At 39.5% G+C, this 19,415-nt stretch overlaps 2 protein-coding genes and 1 non-coding gene across 3 annotated transcripts; 2 read left to right on the top strand and 1 right to left on the bottom strand.

The window, feature by feature from the left end:
• Positions 1-2,150: 2,150 nt before the first annotated feature.
• Positions 2,151-3,551, bottom strand: LOC115746747 (NAD(P)H-quinone oxidoreductase subunit U, chloroplastic). Its single transcript, XM_030682649.2, has 5 exons — positions 3,181-3,551; positions 2,987-3,048; positions 2,787-2,876; positions 2,557-2,697; positions 2,151-2,477 (listed from the first exon to the last, which is right to left on the bottom strand). The coding sequence occupies exons 1-5, from the start codon at positions 3,458-3,460 to the stop codon at positions 2,382-2,384; spliced, it is 669 nt and encodes a 222-aa protein (XP_030538509.1). The 5' UTR covers positions 3,461-3,551; the 3' UTR covers positions 2,151-2,381.
• An 81-nt stretch (positions 3,552-3,632) lies between these two features.
• Positions 3,633-3,704, top strand: TRNAD-GUC. Its single transcript has one exon. It is a non-coding gene; the product is annotated as a tRNA-Asp (tRNA).
• A 57-nt stretch (positions 3,705-3,761) lies between these two features.
• LOC115746764 (peroxisome biogenesis factor 10) lies at positions 3,762-7,744 on the top strand. Its single transcript, XM_030682675.2, has 11 exons — positions 3,762-4,040; positions 4,148-4,179; positions 4,279-4,368; positions 4,631-4,725; positions 4,838-5,048; positions 5,317-5,386; positions 5,465-5,543; positions 6,177-6,310; positions 6,598-6,689; positions 7,164-7,255; positions 7,339-7,744. Exons 1-11 carry the CDS (start codon positions 3,839-3,841, stop codon positions 7,439-7,441), a joined length of 1,200 nt encoding a protein of 399 aa, XP_030538535.1. The 5' UTR covers positions 3,762-3,838; the 3' UTR covers positions 7,442-7,744.
• Positions 7,745-19,415: the final 11,671 nt, after the last annotated feature.

The raw sequence follows: 19,415 nt of genomic DNA, 5'->3' as shown, positions 1-19,415 counted from the left end.
CCAATGCAAAATGTTTTGGGCTGAATTGGCACCAATAAAAAGTTTAGGATTTAATTGGTACCAATGCAAAAGGTTTGTGACTGAATTTGCATCAATAAAAGGTTTAAGGCTAAATTGACACCAATGCAATATGTTTGGGACTCTTTTGACACTTTTCCCTTAAGAAATGTACCGAAACATTGAGATAAAGTTCATCTTTTGTCTAAAAAAAAAAAAAACAAATTTAGCATATGTCCAAATTATATCCAAAAAAATTTTGTCTCATAAAAAACCCTCAACTTTTACTTTTTCACTAATTCTACCGACCTAATAACAAAAAAAAAAAAAAAAAAAGAGAGAGAATCAACTTTAGAATCTATCCCAATTATATCCAAAATTTTTTTGTCTCATAAAAAATTCTCAATTTTTACTTTTATCTCAATTCTACCATCGTCAACTTTCCGTCTCTAATCAATGTTTGTTAATTCTACGTGGCTTGAATTTTCTCGCCAAACTTACTAATGAATCTTAGAAATTCGATAATAGCAGGTTTTACGGATGACGAGATTTGAGATTGTTTGTCCAAATAATCATATCTCTACGTCTAGTCATTCTTTGGACTGTTGAGTGTCGGAGACAATCCGAAATGCGCTGTCTTGAGTGGCTCTATATCTCCCGCCAATGTGTAGGGTAACCGGACAACAAAAGAGAAGTTAGAGGTTTTCTTATATTAGCTTTGTTGATGTGTAATTCAATAACGACGTGAAAATGCTACGTAAGATTAACAAATAGTAATAGTGGATAGAAGGCTAACAATGGTAGAATTGGGACAATTTTTTTTTTGGGGGGTCTTTATGAGATAAAAAATAGTTTTGGATATAATTAAGACAAATGCTAAAGTTGGAAGCTTTCTTGGGCATTAGGCAGGTATAATTGGAACAAAAGAAAACGTTGAGACTTTTTTTTTTTTTTATATTAGACCGGTAGAATTGGGACAAAAGTAAAAGTTTAGGATTTTTTTATGAGACAAAAAAATATTTTGAATATAATTGAGACAAATACTAAAGTTAATTTTTTTTTTTTTTTTTGGGTATTGGGCCTACGTTGTCCAAGAACTTGGTTATATTTTACTATCGACAGAGACGGCTATTCCCTATCTCCATCTTTAATAAGTAAGCTTATTGATAGAAACCCACCGAACACAGAATATGGGCCACGAACTCAACAGAGTTTCAACACGCCTGATCCAAAAGGCTCGATCAAGACATTGCGTAACCGGATTCTGTGCCACTCTTGACTTATCCATGCACATATCCAATGGCTCCCGAGAGATATGCTCGAGTGTTTGATTGGTTGAGGTGAACCATCCTTTCTTAACGAAGCTAACCGTTTAAGACTCGAAAAATATAAGAGATGCGACCAGCTTTTCGGCCCATCAAATCCGCCTGAATGATTTTTGAACCGTAGGGATGGCATAAGTTGGGCCACGTACAAAGAATTTCGTACCATTCGGTTGGACCTATTAATGAAGTCATAAATTTTGTGAGAAGAAATTGTGTTTTACTCGTCAATACTAAAGCTTCTCTTGAATTGCAAAATCATGCCATTTAAGTAGGATAAGGGATTCTCCGGTTGAATTGCGAGGCACACGACACGACCTAAGTCGACCGTCGTACAGTTTGTAGTGATAGTGGCTATTCCGCGCCGACACAAATAGTGCTTTCTTTCAATGGAAGAAAGCTCTGTACCATTCGGTTGAATTGCAAAATCAACCGAATGATTTTTGACCCGTAGGGATGGCATAAGTTGGGCCACGTACAAAGAATTTCGTACCATTCGGTTGGACCTATTAATAAAGTCATAAATTTTGTGAGAAGAAATTGTGTTTTACTCCTCAATAGTAAAGCTCCTCTTGAATTGCAAAATCATGCCATTTAAGTTGCATAAGGGATTCCCCGGTTGAATTGCGAGGGGCACGGCACGACCTAAGTCGACCGTCGTACAGTTTGTAGTGATAGCGGCTATTCCGCGCCGACACAAATAATGCTTCTTACAATGGAAGAAATCGTCTCGAGATGTACCGAGGAGAACATGAAAATCGAAGTAAAATGAAATAGTCTTTTCAATACCCAGATCTATCACAACACGATATTTGGTTGATTGACGTGCGGGGCGTCATTCAATTATAAAGATTTACCATTTAAAGAAACTTCCAATTGTTTAGGGGAAAATAAGTCTTGACATACCTCCAAACCGATGATTATTATAAGAATCACAGTTCTGATGGAAGATCCAATGAGAATTACTATGACTTACAACTAACTCAAGATCACATGCTTCATCCAATTCAAGATCTCTCTTTGGGAGATATGTTTTACAAACTCGGTACATCGTCCGAGGAACTATCGATTGAGAGCAATTGATAACGCGAACGACAATAACACCCAGCCAAGCATGAAGTAGCCCACAAGTCTCGTCGGTCCCTCATCCTCCGGTTCCTGCATCACAAAGTTCAGAAACTTTAGCATGTGAACTGGTTGAGTATATTGACACCTTCATTCAAGATTGATTGAGTACCGGTGGAGGAGGAGATTGTGTAGGGGTCTGAGTGATGTCGGCCTCGAAAGGCCACATGTATCTGTCCGGCTTCGAGCTCCTGGCCAGGCTCCAATCATACAGTCTCCTCTCTTCCACTGACGACAGAATCCTGTACGACTCCTGTCCAAATTTTGCAAACCCACGACATCAGATCGTCAACCATCATGTTTTTCTTGCATAATCTCGAATCGAACCCTCTCATCACTCACTTTCAGTTGTTCCAGTTTTTCATTGAGCTCATCTTCTTCGAGCCCCTCGCTCTTCACTTCCTCAACCTTCCTCTTGTACGCCCCGGCAACCTGCTCGTTTCCAATTCAGACGGTCAGAATATGAACATCATTACTCTTGACAGGGCAGTCAGAGTACTTGAGTCAGGCAAAGAAACAACCACGAAGGAGGCAAAATGGACCTGATCGTAGGGGCATTTTCTTGGGAGCCCGAGCCTACCGTAATGATCCACGTCCGTGATGGCTGCATTCTAAAACCAAAACAATCAAGTTCGCGTCTTTACCTCTTCTTCGATAACAGAACTCAAGCAGGACACAGTTGAAACAGCCCCAACGTAAAGACCCGAACTTTGAGTGGCTAAAGATGAGTCTTTACCGATGCCGCGAAGGGCTCGTTCGACGTTGAGCGCAGAAATCAGAGAAGGGGGCAAGTCGGGAGCTTCGATGGAGCTTTCCGAGGTGTCGCTCCCTGTCGTCGTCGTCGTCGTCGCTGTGTTCGTCTCAGTTGGGTTGTCACCGGAGGAGCTCGCGATAAGGATCGATCTTCTGGGTTTGGTTGGGAATGCGAGAGCAGTGTTCAGTGGGAATGAGGAAGATGATGGAGATGGAGAAGGTCGACATGGGATGGATATGGTGGAAGTGGTGGACAGAGCCATTTGAGCTCACCACACTGATGGAAATGTTTCCAATCTGGTGTTGCTAAAATTTCAGCGAAAGAGAGGGAAAGAGGGGGGGAGATAAACGATGGCCTCTAACCAGAGGAATGTTATCTACACATGTAATGCAAGAGCAAAATAATAGATGCAAAGTTTACGTAAGAGCAACAAGGTCGTTGTAGTATAGTGGTAAGTATTCCCGCCTGTCACGCGGGTGACCCGGGTTCGATCCCCGGCAACGGCGTCTAGTATTTTATTTTTGGGATTTTTGCAAAGGTAAGACGGCGCCGTTTTTGTTCGTCCCTATCTGTACCTTCCTCGTTCGCCGGACACCCGAATGCACAGAGCGAAGCAGAGCGCAGAGAGAGAGAGAGAGAGATGGGGTTCCGGAGGATGACGGGTTCGTCGTCGTCGTCGTCCCGGTCGGGCGACCCGGGTGCCTCCACCAGCGGCAGCGCGGAGTCGCCGCGGCGGTTCCCGCCGGCGGCTCAGCCGGAGATAATGAGAGCCGCCGAGAAGGACGACCAGTACTCCTCCTTCCTTTACGACGCTTGCCGCGACGCCATTCGCCACCTCTTTGGTACCCTCTCTCTCTCCTCGACCCTCCGATTTTTAGAGCTGACTATTCACCAGAAGCAGCGTTGCTCCTCTGTTTGCTAATTGAAGTTAATTGCAATTCGTGTTCAGGCACTAGAGTCGCTGTGGCTTATCAAAGCGAGGTCTTTTGAGCTCAATCTTTTGTCTCGTTTTCATTGGTATTGTTAGAAATTAAATTGCGTGTTTGAACGCTGATGATTGACGCTGTCGGCATCGTGCAGACGCACCTTCTCGGGCAAATGCTTTACTATGTGTTGACGACTGGTTCGGGGCAGCAGACGTTGGGCGAAGAGTATTGCGACATCACTCAGGTTCGTACGGGCTTTATGCTTTGTAGTCGAAATTTCATGGTGTTGCTTAGCCTGTAAGCTTAGCTTTAGCGTTTGGTGTGCAATAGGATTATTGTGATGGTTTTTAAGTTCTCTACTGGGGTTCCTTGGATGACACTACATTCATTGATAGAATTGGTGTAAATGTTGGTGCTTTAGTGTGATAAATTGATGATATGGTACTTCTATGTGTCCGAATCAGTTCCTAATTTGGTCCTCTCAAGATTGATTCTTTTGCTTTTAGGTAGCTGGGCCTTATGGGCTTCCTCCGACACCGGCAAGGCGCGCCCTTTTTATCATATATCAGACTGCATTTCCTTATCTTGCAGAAAGAATGAGGTCGATTGACTGCCTTTCGTCTGTTGATCGCATTGTTGATGCTTAAATCTTTACTAGGAACTAGGAAGACTGTTTGGCAAATTGGGAACTTAAATGGGGATTTTGTTTGCAGTTCTAGAGTTGCTTCACGTGGAATCGTGCTGGCCGAGGCACAATCTAATGAACTGTATGATAATACTGCTTTTGAGAATAATCAAGGTCAAACTTCCGTAGCTACTGGTAATCCCTCTTCCTCTGTGTCACGGGGAAATGGATCTGTTTTCGCAAGGTGGAAGAGGAGATTAGTTACGCTGTGGCTGGATGCTGTCCAGAGGTGGCCTTCGGTAATTTGAGTCTTAATTTTTATTTTTTTTAAAGCTTATGAGAATTGTTTTGGAATGATCTGTGTTCTTACTGTTTATGTTCACTAGTGGTTTATTTTTCTTCTTGTGCAGTCATTTGTAGAAATCCTTCTGAAAAGTGTAAATTTTGTGCCTGAAAGTATCGTGGACTGCATTAGATGACTGTATCACTTTTTCCTCAATGGATCTGGAACTGTCAGCTTATCATCTTTCATATTGGTATTGATTTGCTTCCTTTGATTGCATTCAGGTGCTTCCTGTAGCTCGAGAGTTTTTGCAGCTGGTCATTCGAACTAACCTCATGTTCTTCTACTTTGAAGGTCAATTCTTCTGAGGTCCATCTTTTGTGTCTGATATGCTTTCTTTTCTAACTTTTGCTTTCGTGTTTCTATCTATAGGCTTGTATTATCACATATCAAAACGAGCAGTGGGCATCAGATATGTGTTCATTGGTAAACCATCCAATCAAAGGCCTAGGTAGGGTTTTGTTCGGATTTCAGGGCTTTTGTTATGTCCAGAGGCGTTGATGATCATGTTATGTGGGTTCATACCCTTGGTTATTGGTCACTTTGTTCATGCTTGATGCTTGTGGGATTAATCCATTCCCCTCTTTGACATAATCATTGTTTGTATCCATTTTGGTGGTTGGCTCGAGCTAGCTCTATGCTTTTGCTGTGGAGGATGAGGAAGAATGACAATCTTTTGGCAATATTTTTGTAATGTTTATTCTATCACCTCATAAAACACAGGCAGACCCTCTCCTTTCTCTCCCTCTCTCTCTCCCCCCCCCCCAAAAAACCCACCCCACCCTTCAATTCACAGTCTCAGAGGTTGATCATTTCATTCCGTTAAATTAGGCATCATAAAAAGGTGTATCCTGGTTAGGCGTTAGATTTCAGTGACACATTTGTCCCCAGCACTATAGAATCTGACTGCTTGTGGATGCTTTTCCATGGAAATAAATGTTTTGTCTTTTTGGAGCATGTAGCACTTGTCTATTCAGTCTAGCCAAATTTCATATTTGTTCCAGTTTAAGGATTACATGTCTTCAAATGCTACAGGTGTTCTCAACTCAAATATTTAAAGCTGATACAATTCATTTTCTTGCAGATACCAAATATTGGGCATATTTCTTTTGATACAGCTTTGCATACTTGCTGCTGAAGTACTAAGGCGCAGCAATTTGTCATCCATTGCGAGTTCAGTTCATCATACATCATTACGAACACACCAAACTTCATCAGGTATACTACGTCTCCTGAGATAATCACAACATACTCGTTCTCGTTCAGCAAAGATTTATTGCTAAATGACTGATCAGAATTTGTGTAGGCAGATGGTTTCTAGTTGTTCAAGCATATAAGGCAAACCTTTCAATTCCTTAAGTTTCCATGACAAAGTAGCAGTCCCACTTTTTTTTGTGTGGGGGGAGGGGGAGGTGGGGGGGGTTGAAAAGAGGCAGTCCCACTTGACAAAGCCTAATTCTTTCTGGAATCAAATTGATAATCTTTCTACTGTCTCTTGGGCGTAGGGAGAGGTTTGCCTGTACTGAATGAGGAGGGCAATGTGATATCACTCGATCATGATAAAGGAAGTTGGCTCACAGATTCTTCGACTACAGGGGTACTTGATATTTCAAAATTTTTTAATTCAATTTCTCCATCACGGTATGCATTTTTTATCCAGTTTTCATCTCCTATCTCCTCATCTTTACCTATAAATCCATCAACAAATGCATGCATACATACAATATACATACTTACATGAAACAAATCTTTCGTTTCTTACAGCATGCATGTCATACTAGTTTATTACTATACCCTAATCTGGAGGATGTAGAGCTCCATGACTGGAGGTTTGGCTGTATTTGATGGTGCCAGTGCGGATAGTCCTTACTGGCCGACAAAAACATTGATCTGGTCTTCTTGATATGCTTGAAATCCCGAGATATATTCCAAAAAAGAGAGTTCACAGAAAACATAAGCATGTTAGGTAGCTGGTCTTGTCTTTGGATTTATGTCATGATTCATATCTCGTGCATGGTTGATGGACAACCAACACCACTGCCTGTCCCTTACGCCTTGTTCTCTCATCCAGCCTCAGGGAGTGACTGCGACAAGTAAATGTACATTGTGCCTCAGCCATCGCCAATACCCAACGGCCACACCTTGTGGTCATGTATTCTGCTGGTACTTCCTCTGCATGACCCCAATTCCCATTTTCCTTTGTGCTTGCACATGTGTTCCTCTCTTAAACCTTTCTCCACGTACAGGAATTGCATTATGGAATGGTGCAACGAAAAGCCCGAATGCCCTCTCTGCCGCACTCCTATCACTCACTCGAGCTTAGTCTGTCTGTATCATTCGGACTTTTAGTCCATTTGAACTGTATTTTAATCTTTAGCTGGTGGAAAGTATAAGAAAGAAGCAAAGCAAATTTGCCTCGGCAGTACATAGGTGGCGAGCGGTGAATTTCTTGTGTCCATGTCTCAGATTAAATGCTATAATTCCATCCCCCTAAGCTGCTGACCGTGGCCATTAGAGCTGGGAGCCATCAATTTTCTCAACATGTAACTTTGGTCTCCCTTTTCATACTTATCTTAGGAAAAATGTTCGGATGTTGTACATTTAGTTATTTAAAGTTTCACCAAAAGGACTTCATCCAAGTCTCTATTTGAATGTTCTTAGCATCCAGATCCACGTTTTTCTATGAATTCGATTATCTTCTGAGTCGTAAGATAGAAGGCACATCTTACATAGCTTCAACACACGAAGCTCTACAAATCATCCTTTAAAGACAAACTATGGTGTGCAAAGAAAAACAAAGGCCATGTTTGGTTTAGCATTAGAAATGAACATTGGGGCTTTAAAGTCCCTTGGCCAAATACAAATGGTGTTTAGTTCATTTTTTTGCTCACTTTAGAGAGATGCAATTGCATTTCAAATGCTCTTCAAAGTTATTTAGCCCTAGAGATATTTTGAGCTAAAGGACTTTTGCGAAATGTAACTAATTTTTTTTTATTTTAACTTTGTCACTTTTGCTTGCCGCCACCCGCCTGCCCCCCCCACTCGCCGCCGCCGCCCCTCGCCACCATCTGCAGCCATTGCGCCCCCCTCACCCCCCGGCCGCCACTGCCCGCCGCCGCTCGTCTCTCGCCCACTGTCCGCTACCCCCCGCCGCTTGCCAACCGCCGCCCGCCACCGCCATCCACCGCCGTCACCCGCCCTCCGCCGCCGCCAGCCACCGCTCACCGCACCCCCCATATCGCTCGTCGGCCACTGCCGCCCGCCCTCCGTCGCTTTTTTTTCACCAAACAACATTTACGTCAAAGTTGCTTTCCAAATGTGTTTTTAAAATACATTTTACCAAACACTACTTGCATTTTGAAAAAGGCTTTTAGCCCAAAGGTATTTGCATTTTCTTAAAGTCCCTTGACCAAATGCTGAACCAAACAGGGCCAAAGGTTGCAAATATAATCGACCATTTTTTATATGTTTGATATGTCAATTTAACAAGACACGTTATGATTAATTCGTATATGACAGGAATTGGCACGTCTTCATCGTTAGCCAATCATTATTTTTAATATGGAAATTGTGAGGTTTCATGAAAACACGAATGGACATAGATCACAAATTTAAATAAAAGTACTAGGTGAGCTTATGGTGGAGAATCAACAGAGATTACAAATTTATGGGGAATACTAGGTGTGCTTATCATGGAGCTTGTTGAGCTGCCAAACTCAATGTTCGATTGCTTCACCAGCCCAAGAGGTCATTGCCATCAGATTGAGTGGGTTATGATCGTTTGTATCACTTACACGAATTATTCAATGAAAGTTATTTTCATTACCGATGACAATATATATTCAAACATTTTCGTTAATAACGAAAATATTTTCCCTTCATTCATCTTATAAGCGATATCGACGATTATTTTTAAGAAAATATTTTTAGATCATTCTTTTTCACAAAAAAAAAAAAACAAAGCAAAACAACGGAGCTTAACCCTTGTCTCCAATGAAGTTTAAATAGGCTATAAAGGAACTCATTTGAAAATTCGAATAAAAATTTTCGGTTAAGATTGCATTGGACTCGAAGAGTTTTCGCATCTGGCCCACATTCCAAAAACCCCGGCCGGCTCGGCCGGCTTGTTGATTCGGCCTTAGGCCGGGTCGGAGCTTTACCATAACGGATCCCTTTAGCTCTAGAACCCGCCATTAAGGTTTCTGAGCTGAGTGTAGATGAGCTGCTCGATCAAGAAAGTGCTGTTTTGTTTTCTGAATTTGTTCTCAAAAAACCGATTCCTGTGCCGGAATGCTAACATTGTTTTGCACATTAGTATTTTTCCTACAACAACAAGGACAGGAAGGACGGGAGGCAATCAAAGAAAGGGTTTGCGGAAGCTGATACCAGGACTCGAAGTGTCGAAGAAACGAATTCAAGAAGAGAATTTCTTTGTATTCTCACTTGATGATGTGATTACATTATTTACATGTATTTATGGTACAATGTATGGACAATAAAAAGAAATGATAGATGATACAGTATCGATTGTAATCATAAATCGATTCAATCAATCAAACCAAATCCTAGATTGATTTAATCGTATCTTCGATATCTAACGCTTATTTCCAACACATTATACTCAAGTGAAATTCTCTCCACACTTTTTTTTTTTTCAAAAATGCCACATGAATCTATTATAAGAAATAAAACGAGAGGACCTCTTTTTCCCATAAAATCAAATGATTTATCTAAAAAACGATGATAGTAGTGAATACTATATTTGTTATACTGGTTCTACCATATATATCTGATGACGATAGTGTCGCCGTCGCCGCCGCCCCCCAAGACTCCGCCACTTCCCCCCCGCCACCGCCCTCGAAGCCACCTCCGCCACCCCGGCCACCGCAATATTATTCAGGCGTCAATTTAGTAAAATCATTCTTTTTTTTTTCCTATACATTTTCCTAATTGGACTTCGACTTCCCCTTTCTTGACTTGCACATGCATCGGGTTTTCACAAAATTTGTAATTGATAAAAAAGAATGCTCAAAATGATGATCCATGATGATCATTAACGTTTCCAAGAGAACGGCCACCCATTTCGGCACATATAGAAAGTCAAGACTGATGTTATTACCACTGTTGAATAGTAGATTTGGATCCCCCGACATGGCATTTCTATGTCGGGGTTACCATAAAATAAAATCGGGCCGTCTATTTTCATCCCTCGGCCAAGAATGCTCCACGTCACAGATTAAGGGAAAGGGAAAGGGAAAATTTTTTGGCGTGAATTTTTTTTTGGCAGCCTTCTAAAAGTTTTGAATCACATCCTCTCTCATCACATTTGACCCTCCCAACCCAAAAAAATCAGAAACCTCCTTTCTCCCCAAAAACTCTCTCCCACCGATGACCCTCCTCCAATCTGGCCAGCGAGCTTCCTCCGATGACCTTCCTCTATACCAGCGCCGGAATATTGCTCTCTCCCCTAATCTCTTAATTCCAACCCCAAACATCAGAAATCCAAAATATTTTCTCATTTTTTATCGTCCCTCATCCACGTACCGGTGACTTCGGCAGAGAAGAGAAAAAGGTAAGCCAACCGAAGAAACCAAAAACATTCTCCCACCGGTGACCCTCCTCCACGCGGGCCAGCGAGCTTTCTTCGGTGACCTTCCTCCACACTAGCGCCAGAATATTTCTCTCCCCCCTCAAATGGAGAATCCTCGCTCAAATGGATGATGATGGCACAAGGTAATTAATGTCTTCATGAAAGTATGTTAGTTTTTCTTCTATTTTATTGTTTGTTGTTCAGGTTATTACTTGCATTTCCTTTTTATTGTTGATGCTCTTGTCCATTAATCTTTGCTATTATATAAACGTCTAGAAATTTTTTATAATTGATGGTCTTGAACACCAATGGAGAGATTTCATTGGAAAAATTTCTATCTTTTAACTAATTATTTCTTTAATTCTTTTTAGCATTTCAATAATTCAATAAAACCACTATTTTATCTTCTAATATGTCGCTTTGTCCACTTTTTTTTTTTTTTAATTTTATCAGCAGTAATGATTGGACTCCACAAGTAGGTATGGAATTTAATGATGTAGATGAGGCGTAGGAGTTTTGGAAGACATATGCATTGAAAATTGATTTTGGTGTACGTAGGAGAGTTACTAACAAAACGAAGGATGGTTCCATAACTTTTACACGCTTTTGTTGTGCGAAAGAGGGACGTCAAGGAAAAGATAAATAGCAGAAATTAGTAAAAAAACCTAGATGGACTGCCATGCCCGAATGGGAATCAGATTAGTTCGAGAAAGCGGTAAATATTATGTGTATGATTTTGAGGCAAAGCATTCCCATGCACTCCACTTTGCAGACTATACTCACTTGATACGGGCACATAGGCAAATAAGCGATGTCCAAGCTCAGCAAATTGTATTGGGCGACGATGCGGGCCTCACACAGAGACAGCAGCATGACTTGTCTAGTGTACAGGTTAGGAGAAGAGAAAATCTTGGTTACACAAGGGTTGATCTAAAAAACTATCTTCGCACCGAACGAGGGAAAGATATGGAGTTTGGAAACGCAGGATGTTTATTGATGTACTTCGAGAAATGACATATCTTAGACACATATTTCTTCTATGCTGTTCAACTTGATAGTAATGAGCAAATAACAAACATATTTTGGGCAGATTTTAGGATGGTTATTTGATTATGCCATTTTTTATGATGTTGTGACCTTTAATACCACATTTTCCACCAACAAAGAGTACAGGCCACTCGGTGTTTTTATTGGTTTCAATCACCATAGAGAGCTTGTATTTTTGGGGTTGCACCTTTATATGATGAAACCACGGATTCCTTCAAATGGCTTTTTGGAACATTCTTGGGGACACACAATTATAGGAGGCTTGCAACAATTTTTACTAACCAAGATGCAGCAATGTCGAAGGCGTTAGAAGAGGTGATTCCCGAGACAAGACATGGATTGTGTACATGATATCTAATGCAAAATACCATAAAAAAATGTTGGTCATTTAATGAAGAGTGAATCTAATTTTTTGACTGATTTGAAGAAGCTTGTGTATGAATATGTAAAAGTGGAAAATTTTGAAGAGGCTTGGGATTCATTACTTTCAACATATGAAGTCGGTGACAATTCTTGGCTCCAGAATCTGTATAGGTTGAAAGAGAAATGGGCTATATGTTATATGAAATCTACAATGACCTTGGGATGCGTAGTACACGGTTGAGTGAGAGTTTGAATGGAGATTTGAAGGATTATCTTAAATGTAATACAAATTTAAATGGATTTTTCAAGAGATTTGATAAGGTGATGAATGATAAGCGGTACAAAGAGTTACAAGCTGAGTTTAATGCTAGAGAGAAATTGTCTACGATTTTGTGTCGGACATCACCTATGTTGCAGCAAGCGGGTAAGGTCTATACACCTTCGAAGTTTGAAAATTTTCAAACATAATGGATGAAAACTTTAGCCTTAGTTATGAAGGAACGTAATAAACCGGAGTAGAAGGTCACTGGTGGCCCAAGCAATGAAGTAGTGAATTGTGCTTGCAATCATTTTGAGACCGTTGGGATTTTATGTTGCCATGAGTTGAAGCTGCTTGATAACTTGGATATAAACTTAATTTCTAGTGCTTACATTTTGAAGAGATGGACACGTGAAGCAAGAGATGAAATACTAGAGAAGCATGGTTTAGATACTCAGGTATAAATTGTCGTTATACTCTTTTTTATTCAATTTATTGTTATAATTTATTGGTAACTTTTAATAAATTCTATATATCGGTTCAAGGGAATGGTGACATGGATGCTACTAATATATATAGAGAGATGCGTCCCGAGTTTGTTAAGATAGCGATCGGGGGATCACAAACTATTCAAAGATACGAATTTATCAAGAAGATAATTTTGACCAAAAACAAATCTCTCGATAAAATGCTACTTGGAAGTGAGTCTCGAGAAAATTTGACAGCCTTCGGTAAAGGTACGAGTCTCCTTGCAAAATGTACGGGCCTCAAGAAGAAAGATGGACACAAAGGAGGAAAGCAACATTAGAGCTGTCTAGAGAAGAGTAAAACAAAAAGAAAGAAGCAAGGAGACACATCTCACGCTCCTTCGCAAGCTTCTGCACATAATTTTGGTGGTGAAAGTACAAGTTCTTGGAAGTTATAATAAGCCTCGGGGTTTTTACAGTAGTCTACTCAATAGGTTTGATGCGTCACAAGACTTGAATATGCCTTCCATGGTAGCACCGCTTGGTGACGAGTAATGCACTATTCTATTTGCACTAAGTTATGTTCATATTATTATGCATGCTAATTTCTGATTAAATTAACTCTTTCTATTTCTTCTATTTGACAATCGGGATGTTGTAAGTCTCCCCCAATCTGCCGATACACTTATGTGAATTGAAAAAGATCTTGATTGCTTCAGTCAATTGAGTGGGCTCGAGTGCATAATTTTCTTATTATTTTACATTTCATCATGTACTTGCTTATATTAATTTAAATTTTTATTGGGCTACATTGTTAAGATTTAATCCAGCACATTTCATCATTGTTAAGAACTCAAATCAATCAAAAATTCTAACCCAGCACATACAAAATGCAGCAGCAAGCCTTAACTTATCAATCTTAAGCTTAAGTAATAACAAAAAAACACTCGGTGCCTTAGCATTTCTAATCGATGTTGACATTGCTGAAGCCACTAATCATATCTCGGTAGTTTTCATTCACCTCTCTTGCATTTTGTAATTCTGTACAGATCAATCGAAGTGAACCTTGGGTATGTTCCAACTCTTGTATAGTCAATCGATGCGAACATTTGCTATGTTTCAACTCCCTTCGGGTTTGTTCCAGCTCAAATCGGGTTTGTTCCAACTCCATGTCCAGATCTCTAATTATACGTTGGGACAAGCATCATCCTGATTAGACATAACAAGAAACCATATAATTTTTAGATCCCTAAACTATTGAAAACTTAAAGCATCTCATTATAAGAGTAAACAACTAACATACATGTTTCACATGTTCAATATTGAGACAAAATCGTGTAGGCAAATGAATTGTCATTGGCAATTCCTTTATATAGAAAAATTTCAAGTAAGCCTGTTTTACGGCTTCCTAATTGTTATATCCTTTATAATTAGCATTACTAAAACCACTTACTTGGACTTGAGTTTGAGGCCAACTATCATATATGCCGATATTACGGTCATTGAAAATGACATAGTATTCCTTCGACATTTCAACAAACCTAAATAGCATAGATGAGTGACATACAACACCAAGGGACATTAGCATTCATTTTACCACGTGTAACATAAAGCATGCCAACACTACAATTTACAGAGCAAAGGTCATGCAAAATATAAGAAAATGGAAGAATTAAGCTCAAAGACCAATGCCAAACAAAGGAATAGACACCGGAAATACTACTGTAATTAGTATTGATGAAAAATCTCACCATGTAACAACTTCAGATGGTGTCTTAGAATCCTTATTATACAATGTACCATGTGAACTAATTGATCCAAGGGATCCTGCAATATATAAAAAGTTTCCATGAGTAGTGACAAGGAACCGGTTATGACTTGAACAACTTGGAATATATAAAAAGGTGCTCTCACCAACTTGGTGGAATGAAAGAATAACTAGAGTTATATCTTACTACTTAACAATGTAAACTAGATACGGAACTTATCAACTTTGCAAGTAAAAACTTAAGCACCTTCAAAGACGATCGAGAAAAGACGAGGAGTATACGTAAGCGTTCCTCGCAAATGTACAACAACATAAATAATTTTATCTCCACAGAAACTACAGAAGTAACAACTAACCAACAACTACTCAATCAGCAAATAGAGCATAATTTTGGGTTAACCAAAAATTTTCTAGTAACAAAAAAAAAAATCAGATATTTCAAAAGCAACTTACCCTGAAAAATTGAAAACCTAGAATTTCAACCCAACAATGCTGCGTTTAGAACAATTAAAAGCAAAGGTTCAAAACTATAAGAGAATGAGAAAAAATTGGGTATTTGAAGAATTATGTACCTTTTTCTTCGATTGGCTTGCCTTTTTCTCTTTGTCGGGTGAAGTCACTAATGCAAGAATGAGGAACGATTAAAAATGGGAAAATATTTTGGGTTTTTGATTTTTGGTGTTGGAATTAGGGGATGAGGGGAGAGAGAAATATTCTAGTGTCGATGTGGAGAAAGGTCACTAGAGAAAGCTCGTCGGCCGGCATGGAGGAGGATCACCGATGGGAGAGAGTTTTTGGAGAGAGAGAAGGATTCTTATTTTTTGGGGTGGGAGAGTCGAATGTGATGAGAGGATGGGATTCAAAATTTTTGGAAAGCTGCCAAAAAAAATTCCCGCCCAAAATTTTTCCCTTCCCCTCAATCCGTGACGTAGAGCATTCTTGATCGAGGGATGACAATGGACGGCCCAATTTCATTTTATGGTAACCCCGACATAGAAATGCCATGTCGGGGGATCCAAATCCTTGAATAGCTCAGTGAACTGGACTTCGAAACCTTGGCCGTCGCTGCGAGGGGAGGGCAGCAAGCGGCTCAGATGCGGCGGTGGGGGCAGCGGCAGTGGCAGAGAGAGAAGGAGAGAGAAAGAAGAAGAAAATAAATAGATTTGACTCGTGGGCGGTGCAATATGATGAGTCATTACCATTTCATTTACCTGCTTGTGCATGCTTTTGCATTTTCATAAATGATTTTGATTTTGGTGCTTGATGGATCAGCTTTCTGACTTGAATGCTTCAGTCCTAGAATTTCCATAGTAGTATCAATCTCGTATATGAGGAATTCGACAACTATTATTACCATCTTATCTCGGTCCTTGTTGAAATGGTTCTTGTCCGTTGCAACAAGAAGATTGGAGGGTTAAATTTTCGGATGATGTAATAGATGTGGTCGTGTTATTTGTGATAGCATTGAGTTTTTGTTCCCCTTTTGATCGCTACATAACCATGGGGATTTCGTTGAAATTTTTAAATGAACCGTAGGTCTTTTCCTAAAAACCTTTTTTCCGTTTACTTGGACCATATCGCTCGGTGCGCTTTGGGCATGATCATGAGGACGTGCAATTCACGTGCAAAGTATGAGCACTCTTATTAGTAAGTCGCGGATTTAAGTCATGGCATAGATCAAGGACCATTCATGGGGGCTTCACAATGTTATATCGCATTAGCAAAGGACTGATGGGGTTGACTTCTCCAACGATGACGAAGATTATGTGAATCTCTTTAAAAGTAATCACGACAAATTAGATATGGGGAGGATGATGGGGAAGGTTCATGTGAAGTGGAAAAACTCGCTATGGAGGATTTTTCTAAATGTGAAGAATTTGTGACTATGAAATTATCTAAAGATCCGGTATGTACCAGCTCTTTCCCTACTATCATATGATCAGTTTCATATGACTACTAAGTCTCAATAATGATATTCATTGAAATTTTTCCCTGCTTCCCACCCAAAAAGGGAAAAAGAAAAAATAACCATTGACAGCAATCACGTAGCTAATGATCTCGGAATCAGCAAAGGTTCCATATTTTGTAAGAAATTCATGCCCTATGACATGAAGTAGCATGAAGACCTTTCTCATAGAGTAAGGGCGCGCATAACAATACTTTTGGAGTAGAATTTTTGCTCCAGAAGTGCTTCTAGAGCAGAAATTCGTTTGGTTAGCAATTTTATTTCTTACTTTTGGAGCATTTTTTTGCTCCAGAGGTAGTTTTGGAGCCACTTCAAAAAGTAAAAAAAATTTACTTCTTTCTAGAAGTAGAAAAATCTACTTTGACTAGAAGTTGAATTTTAGAATAGAAGTATTGTCATGCGCACCCTAAGACATAAATGGCAAAAGACGGTGGAAAAAAGTCTGCGTCAAGGATGAAATTGCACTACTTCATATGGCTGGTGCTGCAAAACATATCTTGAATTGTAAGAGGGTAAGATCATATGTGCTACTTGCTTCTCCCATTAGCCCTTGGATTCCAAAGAATCAAATAAGACAAGGTGTTTAAATAGCAAAAGTGGAAAGACACTAAAAGTGGAGGGATACTGCTTGTTGTTTTTAGTATCCGTGGATTGGGAAAGGTTGGTGTGATTGTTTGTATACAGATGTTGTATTCCCCTTATTCGGTCATCATTTTCTTTCTCGACAGTTGCTCTTGACGGACCCAAAAGGCGAGTACAGTTAGCTCCATTGAGAGATAGCTAAATGAAGACCATGGCTACGTCCTTCTTCTTCTTTCTTTCTCTCTTCAGTCTCTCTCCAGCCGCTATCTCCACCCCCACCACAAACGATTCCGAGGTCCAAATCGCGCAACAATTCATCGGTGGTAATAATGACGATCATGATCAATAGATTTTTCAATTATCAATAATGATGCAGAGGAGAGAAATGTATGATTTGTATGTATTTGGATGTATATACTAATGAAGGATACATCAGCCTATTTGTAGGCTTTACTAAATAACTATTTAAAGATAATATCCCAATCAAGATACCCAAATTCAAAATATATATACATTTAATATTCGTGCAATATATATGCAATATTGAGAGATATGGATGATCAGCTGAAATATCATAATTATCTCTAATATAGTCAAATATTCTTGAGAAATTCTTGATTATCTCTAACATCTTCCCTCAAACTCAAGGTAACTAGTCACTTTTAAATATGTCCATACTTATTACTAGGCAAGACAAAAAGACCGGACTAAGTGTGAGGGGCTTAAGCTTTTAAAACAGTTGGCAGTGATAAAAAAAAATTGGCCATGGTAGCCATGGTATTCACTTAGCTATCTCTTGATGAGCATATGAGTAGATAAGATATGAGATGAGGCAGGCATGGACGGAAGAAAAAGGAAAAGAAAGAAAGTGCTATTTGAATCATACATGTGTTTATAACATGAGATTGGGCTCTCTCAAGTTTATACCTTGCGCGACGTTGAATTTTATTTTTAGTACTTTAATAACCTAAAGAATTCTAGGAGCAGCGCTAGCCTTTTAAGGTCGACTAGAATCCAAAAAATATACAAGAGTTTTATCTTGTTTCCTACACAACCAAAGATTTCTAAGTCTGAAGACTTGATTATGCTAAGGTTACTTATGGTCATCCGGATTTCTAGTTAAAATAGAATAAGAAATCCAAGGATTTTTGTTATATCCTATCTACCTTTTCATGAGTTGTGGATATAAAGTATGATAAGTAGACGCGAGGTACAACCGAGATCGACTCTGTTTTGCTGAAATATAATATGCTTTAGAAATTATTCAATGATGAATTTTGACGAGTGAGTTATTTTTAATCGGAGGTTTGTGCCATCTAAATTCGGGCACGACATCGATCGAGTAGACCTAGTAGAACTAAGGGTCTTGATTTGGAATCAAATCCTTTGAGAATGACCTGCTGGCCTTGCTCATTGTCTTGTCGAGTAAGCAAACAAGTGCCGAACAATGAAATTATTCAGCCTCTTTTCACAAGTTGAAGATGCACTCATGCAAGTCATCCAAGAAAGATACCTTGAAAGTCGCGATGATCAATCTCGAGTTCTTCACAGCATGTTAAAACCCCTTCCGAATGTTGGAAAGGTTAGAATGATTAAAAATCGAGGGGCATGATCTCATATTACGCCAAACTATCGATTAAAGAATAAGGTTGTGGAGATAACCGGCTTTGTTGCTAGAAACCTCAACCTGACGCCACTCAAGATGCGGCCACACTTGGTGGTCGCTACTGTTGGAGAGGTGGCTCCCCGCCGGAGAGGCGGAAAGGCAACCCAATGTGAAACAAAGGCGGTGATTGTGAAAAAAAATAACCTAATTCTCCTCATGAGAAATCCTATCTGGGCCTATTATACCCTCTCTCTTAGGATATTTTATCCGAGCTATATTTCCCTTTATCCTATCTTGGACATGTATCAAACATGGGATAGAATCAAACATATCATATCCTGATTTTTATCTTGATGACCAAACGCACCCTAAATAGTTTATCATAACTATTACAAGAAATAAAAGAACACAGTGTATTTAAAGTGTAGAATTAAACACTCGAGAATTAAATAACTTTAAAGTTAAGTATGAGAAATAAAATCCGATATTCGCCGAGCAATAAATATACATGGCATTGTTCTAAGTCCTCAGGACAGCAACCCCATGAGCTAAATTCAAATTCAAATGTGCATGAATTTACACTAGTTAAAAAGGACTATCTACGAACATGATTGTAAAATATCAAAAAATAAAAAGCCTCAAAAGTAGAAAAACGACTTTAGAAAATTAGGAAAA

This window comes from Rhodamnia argentea, chromosome 4 (genome assembly GCF_020921035.1).
Source record: "Rhodamnia argentea isolate NSW1041297 chromosome 4, ASM2092103v1, whole genome shotgun sequence".
NCBI classification, from domain to species: Eukaryota; Viridiplantae; Streptophyta; class Magnoliopsida; order Myrtales; family Myrtaceae; genus Rhodamnia; species Rhodamnia argentea.
Note: the sequence above shows the minus strand (reverse complement) of the source record. Positions and strands in the feature narration are given on the sequence as shown.

Bases quoted from the DNA above. Each gene is read 5' to 3' on its own strand.
- LOC115746747 (XM_030682649.2), bottom strand. From the start codon at position 3,460: ATGGCTCTGTCCACCACTTCCACCATATCCATCCCATGTCGACCTTCT. The intron at 3,049-3,180 runs GTAAAGACTCAT...TTTAGAATGCAG, and splicing joins ACGAGCCCTTCGCGGCATCG to CCATCACGGACGTGGATCAT. The intron at 2,877-2,986 runs GTCCATTTTGCC...GGAAACGAGCAG, and splicing joins GAAAATGCCCCTACGATCAG to GTTGCCGGGGCGTACAAGAG.
- LOC115746764 (XM_030682675.2), top strand. From the start codon at position 3,839: ATGGGGTTCCGGAGGATGACGGGTTCGTCGTCGTCGTCGTCCCGGTCG. The intron at 5,049-5,316 runs GTAATTTGAGTC...GATTGCATTCAG, and splicing joins CTGTCCAGAGGTGGCCTTCG to GTGCTTCCTGTAGCTCGAGA. The intron at 5,544-6,176 runs GTAGGGTTTTGT...ATTTTCTTGCAG, and splicing joins CCATCCAATCAAAGGCCTAG to ATACCAAATATTGGGCATAT.